The sequence below is a fragment of the Typopeltis vanoorti genome, chromosome 6 (assembly GCF_054136105.1).
Source record: "Typopeltis vanoorti isolate ZY-2024b chromosome 6, IOZ_Tvanoo_1.0, whole genome shotgun sequence".
NCBI lineage: Eukaryota > Metazoa > Arthropoda > Arachnida > Uropygi > Thelyphonidae > Typopeltis > Typopeltis vanoorti.
The window spans coordinates 67,676,701-67,692,588 of record NC_143554.1 but is presented as its reverse complement, the minus strand read 5'-3'; the positions used below and the strand labels follow the sequence as shown (position 1 = coordinate 67,692,588).

The following is a 15,888-nucleotide window of genomic DNA, read 5'->3' as shown; positions in this document are numbered from 1 at the left end:
TATCAATGAAAAGATTTGCTTTTTCAGTGAAACTTTCATAGGCTATATTATATGTTATTTTAAATAAATGTAAAGTACCTGAAACAATAAACTCACTTACTTTGCAAACAGCACAAACAAACTTAGGGCCCAACACATCCTCTTTTATACATACTGGATGATATACACGATGACAAGTACTACAAAGCAACATTTCTCCTCCTCGATGACATTCAAAGCAGTACCAATCATGGCCATCTTTTTTCTGAAAATTCGAAATTTAAAACATTATTGTTGAAAAACGTGAACTAACATACACCTCAGGTTAATCAACCTCACTAATAGCATAATGTAAGCAGGAATCATACATTTTTAATAATCATTTCATATTCTGACCAAATGAACTCTGCTTTAAAATGTTCTTATCTCATCAACTGAAGCTAATAACTTTATAAAATTTATAATGTAAATTCTGGCATTAGCTTCGCTTGAGGAAATGTATATTTTAAATGCATGAAAAAAATCAACCATAAATTTAAGTAAGCATTACTTATTTTGTTGCACTACATACTTTACAATTATATATTGAGAACTAGACATCTTCCCTGGGTATCCTGTTCATCATTTCAATGAGCATATGAGAATCTTCCAATTACTATTCCTATGAAAGGAAACAAGAAATGCAGGATCCAGATTTCAGATAATTAATATTCATAGGCTGGTCTTACAATCACCTCAGGATGTGTACAGGATAATATGATAATATTACATTAAAAGGTTACATCAATACTAACTTCCTGACATTATTATTATTATGATTCAGGCCTCCATGGAGTCAAAAGACTCTTCGTGGGAGGCCCATCCCAGAAAACACAGTCTGTCATACCACTCCTTGAATTCATTGACTGTTCATGCTCTCACCACTCTATCAGGCAATGCATTCCACAGTTCAATCACCCTCCATACAAAGAAACCACACCTCACCCTGTTGCTCCCAGCTTCTTTTTGTAACCTCCATGGATAACCCCTTGTTCTCACACCTTCACCTTCCAACAAGTGAAAGAACTCCTTAGTGTCAATCCTGTAATTGCCTCTCAACAGTTTGGTAGATAAAAATCTCAATCGTATCACCTCTCCTTCTATCTACCAAACTCTGCAGTCCACATTCTCTCAGCCTGTCTTCATAATAAACATTGTAAGGTCCTGATACCATCTTTGTTATCTGCCTCTGCACCCTTTCCACAGTTAATTTATCCCCTTCAAATCCTGGAGGCCAAATATGAGAATAATAGTCCAAGTGTGGTCTCGCTTTATACAATGGAATGACAACTCTTTTATCTCTACAGGTAAGAGTCCTTCCCAGTATTGCAGCAATCCTCTTAACCACCACCTTGCAATATATTCCCTGAATTTCAAATTTCTAATCATTTATCACACCCAGATCCCTTGCCTCCCATACTTCCTCCAGTACAGTTCCCCCAACAGAGTATACAGCCTCCCATTGATATATATCCCAAACTTCAAGACTATACATTTTGCTGCATTAAACTGACCCCCCCCCAATTCATTTGTCCATCTGTACAGTTTATTCAAATTCTCTTGCTAGGGTACCACATCTGCACTATTACTAATAATCCTTCCCAACTTTACATCATCTGCAAATAACTGAATATCCTCCTGCAATCCATTTAAATTTTATAGATTATAAAGGTTAAACAATACAGATCCTATCCTGAATCCAGTTCAATAACCTGTTATCTAAATCCATGTGCTGCAACTTAAATATCAGCTTATAATGTGGTACTTTGTCAAATGCTTTTGTAAAATCAAAAAAAAAAAACAGAATATGCCTTTCCCTCATCAACCACTCTTGTCACTTTATTATAAAATGCAATCATATTACTAAAGCAAGAGCATCCCTTATGTTGACTCTCAGCGATAACATTACCCTCATCTGCCCAATGCTGTATATGGTCCCTCACTAATTTCTCCAAGATCTTAACAATTATTGAAGAAGCACAAACTGGTCTATAATTTGATACTTCCAGTCTGCTACCACCCTTATGCAATGGCACTATCTTATTCCCCCCCCCCTTCCACTCCATGGGGTACCTTTCCCTTGGCCAGACTTTCATTGAAAAGCTAGGTCAACAGAGCTGTCGGTTCTTTAGCACATTCTCTCAAAACCCATTGTGAAATTCCATCCAGTCTCACTGTTTTATTAACATCTAGAGTACTCAGTATTTGAAGCACACTCTTCTCTTGCACTTCTAAACCTCAAAACTATGCTATCCCTCTAGTATTAAAACCTACTAATCCAGAATGAAATACCAAATACAGTGTTCAGTGAACAGCTCCAGTATGTCCTCCGCATCAGTATTAGTCACTCTATTCTCATTTTTATCTAACAATGCCATTCTTCCACAATTATTTCTCCTCCTACTGGCCACATAGCTAAAAAATTCCTTAGGATTTTCTTTGGATCTCAGGGCCAATCTCTACTCATATTCCAGTTTTGCCTTCTTTACTGTACTAGTCACTCTCCTGGCCTGAGTGACATTCATGCATCTGCTCTCCACCCCTCTCCTTATATCTCTTCCATAATTTCTTTTTAACCTGCAGTTCCTGTTTGATATTGTTTGATTTGGCTGAGTGGTTAGCATATCTGCTCTCCAGTCAAAAGGCTGCAGGTTCGAATCCTGCCATGGGCATGGATGGTTGTGATTGTCTGTGAAAATACTAGTAGTGGTGGTGGGCAGTAGGTGGCATCAGTGTAGATGATGATGATGGTAGTTGCAGATTAATTCGTTGGTTGCTGGAATTGGGTGGACCAGCATTGTAGAGTGGGTACCCTCCCTCAATGAATCTTTGGACTCCTTGGAAGTATCAGGTAATAATAATAATAATTCCACATACTTTCCTCTCTCTTGGATACTTCTGCATATCTATTCATCTTCCAAGTCAAAACCATATGGTCACTTTCTCCAACTGGGGCAGAGATGCCATTTCAGTTATAATCAGTAACATCATCTTCTGAGACTATGACCAAATCCAAAACTCTTGAACCTCATTCCTTCTACTACATATTGCCTAAGACATTTGTCCCTCAAGAATTATAGAAATTCCATTCCTTTATTGCTACATGCAGTTTCCCCTTCCAAATTTATACTGCTATGGTTAAAATTTCCCATAACAATCATTCTTCCTACACTTGCCAAGCTCAACTGATTTATTTAGGAATATAACATGTGCATAAAGTAGAGCTCTGTTTTTTACTTTTATGTGGATTTCAAGTAAAACCAACATTTACTATCTAATTTAAATTTAACATCTCAAATTTTGATAATGTTTAATGCCACTTTACTTTAAATATGATCCATAGAGCTGAAGAACAGTGTAGATGATGTGTACCAACACTGAACACCTGATTTTGCATCAAGTCATTTTCTCATATTTCCTTCAATTATAACTGCTGATTTACAACTTAAATCTAGACCATGTGCTGCTTGATATAATGTCCTACTCACACCATATAACTGTAGTGTTTCTCTTGTCATCTGCCTTATATAGATATATTCCCATGATTTCTCAACTATTTGTCTTACAGTGAAAATCTGACTTTATAATAATCTATTTGGCACAAATGCAGTTTCTCCTTCCACAATTTTTCTTAGTTTTATTCTCAAGTATACTTGCATAAATTTCACCAGGAATACTCACTAGTGAAATTCCTCTGTACTTACACTGTTTTATTTCCCTTTTTACAGATGGACTAAGCCTTTTGAATTATGTAGTGTAGCCACTGTGAAACTTGTATACCTCCATATTTGAGCATTTCTGATTGAATATCATCTACTCTAGCCACTTTTCCACAGGAGTATTGATATGGCATTTCTCTTGAATGTTTTCTACCACTGTGCTGCTACTGCTCAATTAATTTAGCAATTTTTCAAAGTAATTACTCCAGACATCTACAGTATGTTTATCTTCATTTTTCAAGCCACTTTTGTCATCTGATTCCTTTTGACAAATTTCTCTTATTCCATATAAATTAATTTGGTTGACTACTTATCATCTCTTCACTAAAAATCGTGCCAAAATAGCTAAAGTGTTTCCTGTTAGAGAACAAGAAAAATTGGCAAAGAATGCTTAACATGCTTAGAAATTACATAAATGTAATTTCTAAGCATTTTCAATAGTCTCCAGACTTTTGCCATCTTGCTGATATTTCTTTTCTATGTTGTTACCAAAGTCTTCCCATGGCTTCTGTTTAGCTAGTTTTATACTGCATTTCATTTTCTTACATCTTTCTCTGCATTCTCTCCAGGTACAAGCTGACTTACTTTACAGGAACTTTTGACATGCTATCTTCTTTTCCTTGACCGACTCTTTAAATTCCTGGGTTTGCCCAGGAATTTAAAGAGTTGTATCCTTGCAGACAACCTCACCACATGCCTCTCTGGCTATCAATGTTTTTTTCAGTGTCTGCTACTGGATCTCTAAGATTTGATTCCTGTTTGAAACTCTTTCATTTTTTCTTGAATAATATTTATATATTTGAGTTTACAGTTCATCTTTGAAAGCTGCTGAACTTTGATTCATTTTAACACTTTCCTTTTGAATATGATATTCAATTTTATCCTGCTTATAACTAAATGGGTGATAACTTCCGATTTCAAATCTTCTGTAGACTTTTGCATCCTGAATCAGCATGAAGATTATTATTGGTCGCTTGGTGTCGCACGGATTAGATCGTCGGCTTGTCGAGAGCTCCTGGAAAGATCAGTATTATTTTGTGTTAACATTAGATATTTTACCAGAATTTTAAGTAGTATTGTTTGCTTTTTGATTCTTGGTGTGTCTGTGCAATTTTTGCGTGTTTTCTGTTATTTTAATTATTATTTTTAAGAAAAGATAGCGTACACATGGCACCGATAAAGAAAAAAATGGCGGCCAGGTCGCCATGCTTGCTTAAGAGTTTTGATGTAAAAGAATTTATGCAATGTGCTGTCTGTGAGATGTATGCCTTGCGAAGAGCGGTAGGAGTCTGGTTAGAAAGTGATAGTGGAGTTAATATGTGTAGAAAGTGTAAAGAGAATGAAGACTTCAAGCGTGTTTCGTGTATCGAGACTGATATCGTTAACGGTAGTCAGAATGTAGAAAATGGCGGTGTACTAGAGAATTGCGTGGTAGTGCCAGATATGTGTGAGAGCGTCGCTGAAAGTGTAAATGAAGGTAGAAACACCGAAGGAATGGATGATTTGATCGATAATGAAAATGGTGAGATAAATGCGAGTAGCGAAATTGCCCGTTTACATGGCGCGATACACAGAGCCAAACGACAACTGGAGCGTATGCAAAAATGTGTGTTGAACGTACCGACAAATAACCGGCGGAAGTCTGTGACGGCAAAAAATAGAATGTACGTAAACGTCAATAAAATGAAGGAGCGAGTGCTGTATGGGGATTCGCTATTAAGAGGCGTAATAATTGAGAGTTTAACGAAGTCGTACCAGCCGGGTGCGAACATAAAGGACGTCAGCGAATCTATTCGACTGCAAAAACAGAGGGTGAAAGAGATGATAATAGTGGCAGGAACGAATGATTTGAAAGAGGACAAAATGGAAATGATAGAGGATGTGAGGGAGTTGTTTGAGGTAGCAAAAGAGAAGAGTGAGAGAGTTAGGATGGTGAGTATCTTACCGCGGTATGACAGCGAAGTGTTTAGAAGGAGGGCCATAATTGCCAATGACTTTATGCGTGGGTTATGCATGGAGAGTGGTGTGGAATTTGTGGATGTGCGAAAGGACTTATATAAGATGGATGGGTTACATTTGAATGGAGTTGGTGTACGGAGACTTGAAAGAGTGTTGATGAATGATGTGGAAGTGGATGTACAGACTCAGGGAAACTAGATTTATTAAGAGGGGGGGGAGTAGATATGCAGACTTTAGGGGGGGCAGTTAAGTGTATGAATGAGTATATTACGCCCGGGCGAGTACGACGGACAACAAATCAGAATGGGATAATTAGTATAAGGAATCAAAGTAGGGATGGGACAAATGGGCTTCTGCGATTCATGTACACTAATGCCAGGAGTATTAGGAACAAGAAGGAAGAGTTTTTGGCCATGGTTGGCACTTCCAGGCCACAGGTTGTCGGTATTAGTGAAACATGGCTGACAGAAGATGATAAAGCTAGTGGGATTGAATGCGATGGGTATAGCGTGTTCAGGAGTGACAGGGTGAATAAAAAGGGGGGAGGAGTGTTATTGATGATAGCTGATGAGCTTCAGCCAAGGAGTATAGAAGTTGAACTGCAGGATGGGGAAAAAAGCACATTTGAGGCTGTTTGGTGTGAGATACAATCTAGCAGAACAAAATATACAATTGGGTGCTGCTATAGACCGGGTGATGGAGTGGATGGTGGGAATAGTATGCATAAGCAAATAGAAGAAATGAATGGAAGGAGGGTAATTATTATGGGTGATTTCAATTATGGTAACATTGACTGGAAAGAGGAGAGGGCACATGGGAGGAAGGAATTGGATTTTATGCAGTTATTAAGGGACAACTATCTACGGCAACATGTATTGGAAAATACCAGGGGGCAGAGAGTGCTTGACCTAGTAATTGCAACTGAGAATGTAGCTGTAACGAACATGACCATGTTGCCACCAATTGGTGAGAGTGACCATAAGGTCATGACTTGGGAGGTGGCTAAAGGAGTCGAATTTACAATTAAGACAGGGTATATGTGGAATTACCGGGCTGGTAAGTATGACAAGCTTAGGTGTGTGCTTGGCTCAATGCCATGGCATGTAAAACTGCAAGGGCTGGATGTTGATGGTGCATGGGAGGTGGTTAAGAACTGTTTGCAGGAGGCAATGGTTGACTGTATACCAAGAGTCCGAATAATAAATCAGGTAGGGGTTAAATGGATGAATAACACCATTAAGCTTGAGCTGCAAAAAAAGAAACAATTGTGGAGGGAATTTAAGGAGAAGGGTGACCATCAGGTGCATGAACAGTATAAAGCTCAGGCCAGGATGGTAACAAGGGTGGTAAGAAAAGCAAAAGCAGATTACGAAAGGAAATTGGCCATGCAGGCTAAAGAGAATCCCAAACAGTTTTTTCAATATGTTGCAAGTAAAAGGAAAAATGCTCATGGTAGAATGATCTTAAAAAATGCTGAGGATAGGGAGGTAACTGAATCAGTCGATGTTGTGGAATTACTGAGCGAGCACTTTGCAAGAGTATATCATCCAGGTGGTGGCTTTGCGGAAATGGAGGAACCAACAGCTTATACTGGAATTGTGATGAATGAGGTAGAGGTAACTAGTCTATTACAGAACCTCAATGTCAATACATCTGTGGGATTGGATGGTATACCAGCTCGTGTCGTACGTGAAGCGGCTGAAGAATTGTCAGTGCCCTTGACCATTATGTTTAATTTGAGCCTCAGGACTGGGTCAGTCCCAAGGGGGTGGAAAGAGGGGAAAATAGTTCCACTGCACAAAGGTGGTTCCAAGGCTGCTGTTGAAAATTACCGGCCAATCAGCATAACAGGAATCATTATCAAGGTCTTAGAGAAAATAGTCAAGAGGAAAATACAACATTGGATAGAAGAAAATGGGATACTGTATCGGGGACAGCATGGTTTTGTGAAGGGTAGGTCATGCCTCAGTAACTTGCTCACGTATTATAACACAGTGACGGCTGAACTGGATAAGGGTAATGGGTTTACAGTGATTCTGCTGGACCTTGCTAAGGCCTTTGACAGGATACCACATGGAATTCTTATCAGTAAATTGCAGCATATGGGAATGGACATAGGGTTGGTGAGATGGATAGGAGGGTGGTTGACGGAGAGATATCAGAGAGTGGTTTACTCAGGAGTAGAGTCCACTAGACGGCCTGTGACTAGTGGTGTACCACAAGGATCTGTTCTTGGACCACTGCTGTTTAATTTGTTCATAAATGATATAGGAAAGGATCTGAGAGGAACAGTTCATTTGTTTGCGGATGATGCGAAGTTGGGTAGGGCAATAGTGAATGCAGATGACGTCAAAATTTTGCAGGATGATTTGGATAGATTGGAGGTCTGGGCTAGGGAGAATGGATGTCAATTTAATGTGGCAAAATGTAAGGTTATGCATTTTGGGGTGAAAAGATGGGAGGCAGTTTACTGCATTGGTGGAACCGTGCTCCAGGAAATTGATGAGGCACGAGATTTAGGAGTGTTGGTGGATAAGGAATTGAAATTTAGGGGACACATTGCAAAAGTGGCCAAATCAGCTCATCAAATCACTTGGTTGCTGAAGAATACGTTGACAAGCAGAGACAAGCAGGTTATTGTTCCTCTGTATCGAGCCTTGATAAGACCTCATCTCGACTACTGTGCTCAGATTTGGTCACCTAGGTTTCTTCTTGATGGGGAGGAGGTGGAGAGGATCCAGAGGCGAGTGACCAAGATGATAGCAGGTCTGTGGAATGAACCGTATGAGAACAGGTTGAGGATTTGTGGGTTGCAAAAATTGGTTGATAGGCGGAGGAGGGGAGATATGATTGAGACATTCAAATTACTGAAGGGTTTCTATAAAATTAATTCAGAAGATATTTTTGAGAACAGGGCTGGTTGTGGGAGGACTAGGGGACATCCATGGAAACTGGGCAAAAGTGTGGTTAGTAAAGGTGTTAGAGCTGGGTTCTTTACTTTTAGAGTAGTGAATGAGTGGAATGCGCTCCCTGAGTCTGTGGTGGATGCTGTGACAGTGAATGAGTTTAAGGCGAGGTATGATAGATACTGTATGAATGTCGAATAGTTGTGATGAAAATGATTTGGGGCCTCCCTCGATGAGTCTAATGACTCCCTGGAGTTGCCCGTAATAATAATAATAATAATAAATAATAATTACGTGACACCGCCAGAGAATCCTTACACTCATCATGGAAGGACACTCTACTCCATTAAACACAACTTACCATCTCTCCAACTTAATCCATCAAAAACTACTACCAGAACAACACTAATACCATCAATACACAATAGCATATACCACCTGCTGCTGCCACCACATCCACCACCAACAGTATTTTTTGTCTGCAAACTGCATGTGGCCTCATGGCCAAATAGCATACGATAATGCTGTCAATAATATCAACAACACCAATAATTCTCTTATTTCTTGCATCTTCTCTCCATGGGAATTTGTGTACATCTTGATGTTGGAACATAAAGAACATATTAATAATCAGTGCACCTGAACAGACCATTATTATTAGCTTTGTTCTTTTTTCCAAATTTTCCTAAAACATTTCTGTATGTATGGTAATCATTTTCTATCTTGCTGTTTAGATCTCCAACAGGAACACCAGGGTCATACTTACACTTTTCCTGAGGCAGGTGGATCCCTCCATCATTGTCTGGGGCTTTTAATTAACCCTAATTTTTTGGGGCCCCCACCTAGAGCCTTGTGTATCTGTGCATAAGTATGGCCCTGAAAATGACCAACTTTTTGTGTCATCTGCCTTCTCTAATGCCTCAAAAAATTCCTCGACTTCTTCTTTAGAATCTTCTGTGTCAAAACATGTCTTATTGTCAAGATTCCCATTCTGATATTAGTCCGCATCACTCCACTTGATACTACTTGCCATACAATATTATCCTCGTATTTAATGTTGAATATTATAGTTGCTACTCCTCTCCCCTTGATTGTTACTGCTTGCATATAACAACTTACATTTGTTGTTTAGAAAAATCAACTATTTTGACTTCTTCATTTCAGTAACATCAATTATGTTGATTTGATACTTATCCAATTCTTCTGATAGTTTTATTTCTTTTTCTGTCGATTTATTTTATATGTAACACTATTTCCACAGTTGCAAAATTTTAAGTGAAGATGACAAACTAAATTTGGAAATATACAAAGGGTGATTTGAAAAGTTCTCGGCCTCGAAGATAAATGGCAACACTATCCACTATCAGTACAATTTTTTTTTTCTAAGTGGGTACATCTGTCATAAGCATCCATGTGAAATTGCAAGTCATTCTATCAAGCAGTTTGTTTTGTACAGCTGTCTGAAGCAAAAGTGTTGTCTGTATCCCTTGAAATAGATAAAACTGAGTATCGTGCAGTTATAAAATTCTTTGTAAAAGAAAGTTTAATGCCAAAAGAAATGCATTCAAAGTTCATAAAAGTTTATGGGCATTCTTCTCCATTTTTGACAATTAAGAAATGGGCTGCCGAGTTTAAACGTGGCCGTACCAGCCTTCAAGATGATCCACGTGAAGGACATCCAAAAAGTGTAACAACACCAGAAATCATTGATCAAATGCACGATATGGTATTGGATGACCAGTGAGTCAAAGTGCACGAAATTGTTCAAACTACAGGAATTTCAAAAGAACGTGTAGGATATATTTCATGAAGAATTGCAAATGAAAAAAGCTTTGCACAAGATGGCTGCCGCACTTGCTCATAGCAGATGGATTCATCATTACACACCAGAATCCAAGGAGCAGTCAAAACAGCAGACAGAAGCTAGGTGTTCAGCACCAAAGAAGACAAAGTCGGTTCAATCAGCAGGAAAGGTCATGGCATCAGTGTTTTGGGATGCCATGACCTACAAGGTCAGATTGACTATGGTCAATCTGGCCTTGCAGACCATGTTCTGGATACATCCCACAGGATCTCCTGGGGAAAAAACTACCATGCTCCGCCATAGTAAATTCAAAAAAGAAAGACTATTCTTTGAATCTGTATCTGCACTCAGGAATCAACCTAATTTAAACAAATACAGTTGCATTAAACTTCCCAAAATTTGGGAAACTTTAATTATCAGAGATCCCTCTTTAAATACCAGGCCACCTGCAAATGCCCATAGAGGGCGCGCCACCTAGATAGGACTTTAGTTTCACTCTGTATTGTATTTGTGTGTGTGTTGTTACAAAAAGTTTTTGTAATCTCCGAAGATGTCTCTGTGACGGAGACGAAATATTGGAAGTATTAAAATTAGTTTCAATCCTTTCTCAGTGCTGTTAATATTCCATTAAACCTCTAACATGAAAATTTCATAACCTCGGAATTTATCCAACCTTTATCATTAGCAGTAACGATAATATCTTTGGAATCACAACCTTTTGGAACGATGAAAATCACCATCGGTGGCAGTTTGGAACCATCTGCAGTTATGCAGAGAACCACAGTAAAGTTAGACCTTTCATGCCCTGTTATAGCAACTGAAACCTCTTTTGCTCCCTTCAGATTCACAGTCCTAGAACTAGGCACGTGAAATCTTATCCATATTCCCAAAAGTGACAAGCATCAATCCCACACAAGTTTTCTCTCAGAAACAAACGAAATTGAGCTACTTTCGCTTCCCAGTCGCACAGCAAATTTTGTCCAAACATTAGTGGAGGAGCGCACACTTAAACTGTTTCTCTTCATAAATTCAAAAACCCAAGATGGGTAGGCCTTGAAATCCTTTATATTATTATTTTGCGCAATTCTTTTTGATTCCTGCAACACACGACACTAGATATTCTCATACCTTTAGCTCTTTCACTAACAACCCAATCAAACAGTTTTTTCCCTATGGTTGGCCACAAGCACCTTCTAAACCTCCTAGCTCGTTTCCTCGTATGTAAACATTTCAGGACTGTTTCAGCCTTTCGCCATTCATGACCACTACTTTCTCCAACACTGAACAATCTACCAGCTTCACGAATCCATTTTTCCTTTGCTACTTCTACCACTTCAAGCTTGAACTGTGCTGTGTAGGATTTTCTCCGAGAAGTACTTCTATCTTCCATGGATAATTCAGATCTAATAACAAAATATAAACAAATAATGATTTACTTTATGAATGAAATATTTTAAAACAGGATGTACAGAATAATCAACCACTGCTACTAGAAATGCACGTGCTTTTAAAGAATTCCCCCTTCCTCTGTCTGTACTTCCTAACTCTACCGCTAGTTGGCGCATGCGCGTTATCTATACATCAAAAGGAGTAATAAAAATGTTGGGGGGGGGGGGGGGGCACGTTATACATTAGGTGTGCGTTATGTATCGAAAAATATGGTAATAATTTTATTTGGGTTGTTCTAGACAACTGTTTTCTGAAGTGTCTGTTCAAAGTTCCAATAACTGCTAGGAATTTTTGCTTTTTAAATGTCAATTTCTCCATTGGGGTTTATGTAATTTCCTAGGTATTTAATTATGGAATAAATGTATTAGTCTTAAGGGAGATTATATTGAAAAATAAAAATAATTTTGAAATTATAAATTTGTTTTTTCATTGTTAGGCCGAGAACTTTTCAGACCAACATCTATAAACCGTGTTATAAACACGGTTATAGAGTCCATAATTTCTAAAATGAATGCTGATCACCATGCAACACTAAAAGAAAGGTTCCTAGGTATTTAGATTTGTTCACTTGTTCTATTACTTTGTTATGGATGACCAGTTTGTTCAAATTTTAATAATGTATGTATTTCAATCATAGCATCCTGTGCAACTGCTTTTGAGGGAATATGTCACGAATTTGATAATGATGATGGTAAGTACTTAAAAATAACTGTTTTAAAAATGAATCTCATCTTCCCTTTTATTTTAGGCTCAATGACTCATCATAGTCAAGGTAAGCTGGCATCTTAGAAACCTTATACTGCATATGGCAGGGCACTTACCCCTAGATGCATCGTCTGCTATAGGTGCAATTTGCACGTGTTCTTTTGGGCAGTTTGCCTGCTCTGCAGGATGAAAAACCTGGATTTCCAGGAGAAAAAATGCCTACTTCTTATGAGACTGGCTATCCACCTTCAGCTAAAAAAGACATGATATTCTGTTTTGCAGGATGAAAAAACTGAGTTTCCAGGTAGGGAAAATGCCAGCTCCTTATGAGATTGAGTAACTCACATTCAGTTCAAAAGGATTGATAAAGTTTTTTGCATTCTAGATGAGATTCAAAATTCAGGACTTCCCTACCAAAGGGCATTGTCTATAACAGCGCTTTTTAAAACTTTTTCCACTCGTGATCCCTTTTCACCCGAGAAATTTTTACGCGATCCTAGGTATATTATATAAAGTATACAAATAAAACATTTACGTATAATAAATCATAAAGAAATTTATTATAATACAATTCTTTGGTATACTCTCATACAAGAGTAGTTTGACATTATAACCTCCGCAACTTCTACGCCTCATTACCATTGTTAGACTATTGCTTCTGACCTTCCAACCAACATGACTCACAAAACACTACAAATCCACTTCACCAACATCCGTGGCCTAAACTCCAACCTTAATAGTGTCCACTACTACCTGCAGTCTATCTACTCTTTCTGACTCAAGCGCTTCGTCTACCAGTGGCGGCTGGTGGCTTGAAATCATGGGGGTGCTGCAACTTTCGAAATATACATACAGTGTATGTGTTTGGATAAAATATCAAAATTAAGGTAAAAATTAAAAAAAAAAAAAAATTAAACATGAAAAATATTATTTATTATCAATAAAATTATGCAGTTTGGTATAATTAAAAATTACTTAAAAATAAAATATATTCTTCTTGTTTTGTTTCATGAAAAAATATTGTTTATTTATACAGTTTAGTATAATTTAAAATTAATTAATTTTGAATTATACTAAAATTAATAATTTTAGTATAATTAAATTAATAATTCAAAATTACTTAAAAATAAAATCCATTATCATAACCCAAATAATGTTCTAAAATAAAAACTATAACAAATGTTATGTCTTTAATTGTAATGTCCAAATATTTAAAGAGACGGAGTAAACACGATAAGCACTACGAACACTCTACTACTGGCTGAAATTGCATATAAACAACAGTGGAACTGTGCAATGGACAGTGCTGCATTACGCTAATTGATCGCATCTCACTATGATGTGCTTGCATGCGTATTAATATGGCACTGTGGTAAACAGTGCTGCTAGTGTCCTTCACCCTCCTAAGTGCTACAAGATGGATTTTTATTATTTTTTATACAAAATAAGAGAATTGTATAGGATTGTTGATGATAAAATTAAATATTACAAGAAAATATAAACAAATTAATAAATATATTTATGTATCAAGAAAAATTGGGGGTGATGCAGTTCCGCAGTGCCTATGCACGAGCCACACCTGGTCTACACCAACTGAGCTACAGAGACTCAATTAGAAATATAATATCAGAAAATATTATTACGGGCAACTCCAGGGAGTCATTAGACTCATCAAGGGAGGCCCCAAATCATATTCATCACAACTATTCGATATTCATACAGTATCTATCATACCTCGCCTTAAACTCATTCACTGTCACAGCATCCACCACAGACTCTGGGAGCGCATTCCACTCATTCACCACCACTCTAAAAGTAAAGAACCCAGCTCTAACACCTTTACTAACCACACTTTTGCCCAGTTTCCATGGATGTCCCCTAGTCCTCCCACAACCAGCCCTGTTCTCAAAAATATCTTCTGAATTAATTTTATAGAAACCCTTCAGTAATTTGAATGTCTCAATCATATCTCCCCTCCTCCGCCTATCAACCAATTTTTGCAACCCACAAATCCTCAACCTGTTCTCATACGGTTCATTCCACAGACCTGCTATCATCTTGGTCACCCGCCTCTGGATCCTCTCCACCTCCTCCCCCATCAAGAAGAAACCTAGGTGACCAAATCTGGGCACAGTAGTCGAGATGGGGTCTTATCAAGGTTCAATACAGAGGAACAATAACCTGCTTGTCAACGTATTCTTCAGCAACCAAGTGATTTGATGAGCTGATTTGGCCACTTTTGCAATGTGCCCCCTAAACTTCAACTCCTTATCCACCAACACTCCTAAATCTTGTGCCTCATCAATTTCCTGGAATACAGTTCCACCAATGTAGTAAACTGCTGCTAATCTTTTCACCCCCAAAATGCATAACCTTACATTTTGCCACATTAAATTGACATCCATTCTCCTTAGCCCAGACCTCCAATCTATCCAAATCATCTTGCAAAATTTTAACGTCATCTGCATTCACTATTGCCCTACCCAACTTTGCATCATCCGCAAACAAATGAACTGTTCCTCTCAGATCCTTTCCTATATCATTAATGAACAAATTAAACAGCAGTGGTCCAAGAACAGATCCTTGTAGCACACCACTAGTCCAGGCTGTCTTGTGGACTCTACTCCTGAATAAACCACTCTCTGATATCTCTCCGTCAACCACCCTCCTATCCATCTCACCAACCCTATATCCATCCCCATATGCTGCAATTTACTGATTAGAATTCCATGTGGTATCCTGTCAAAGGCCTTAGCAAGGTCCAGTAGAATCACTGTAAACCCATTACCCTTATCCAGTTCAGCCGTCACTGTGTTATAATATGTGAGCAAGTTACTGAGGCATGACTCACCCTTCACAAAACCATGTTGTCCCCCATACAATATCCCATTTTCATCTATCCAATCCTGTATTCTTGTCTTGACTAATTTCTCTAAGACCTTGACAATGATTCCTGTTATGCTGATTGGCCAGTAATTTTCAACAGCAGCCTTGGAACCACCTTTATGCAGCAGAACTATTTTCCCCTCTTTCCACCCTCTTGGGACTGACCCAGACCCGAGGCTCAAATTAAACAAAATGGTCAAGGGCACTGACAATTCTTCAGCCGCTTCACGTACGACACGAGCTGGTATACCATCCAATCCCACAGGTGTATTGACATTCAGGTTCTGTAATAGCCTAGTTACCTCTATTTAATTCATCACAATTCCAGTATAAGCTGTTGGTTCTTCCATTCCTGCAATGTCACCACCTGGATGATATACTCTTGCAAAGTGCTCGCTCAGTAATTCCACTATATCAACTGATTCGGTTACCTCCCTACCCT

The 15,888-nt window shown here is 38.3% G+C and overlaps 1 protein-coding gene across 1 annotated transcript in view; it reads right to left on the bottom strand.

The window, feature by feature from the left end:
- LOC150105510 (zinc finger MYND domain-containing protein 11) overlaps positions 1 to 15,888 on the bottom strand; it is a 289,391-nt gene that overhangs the window by 210,661 nt on the left and 62,842 nt on the right. The window contains exon 2 of the mRNA XM_090394229.1: positions 101 to 244. Within this exon, the coding sequence (XP_090250355.1) occupies positions 101 to 244 (144 nt within the window). The remainder of the gene's footprint in view (positions 1 to 100; positions 245 to 15,888) is intronic.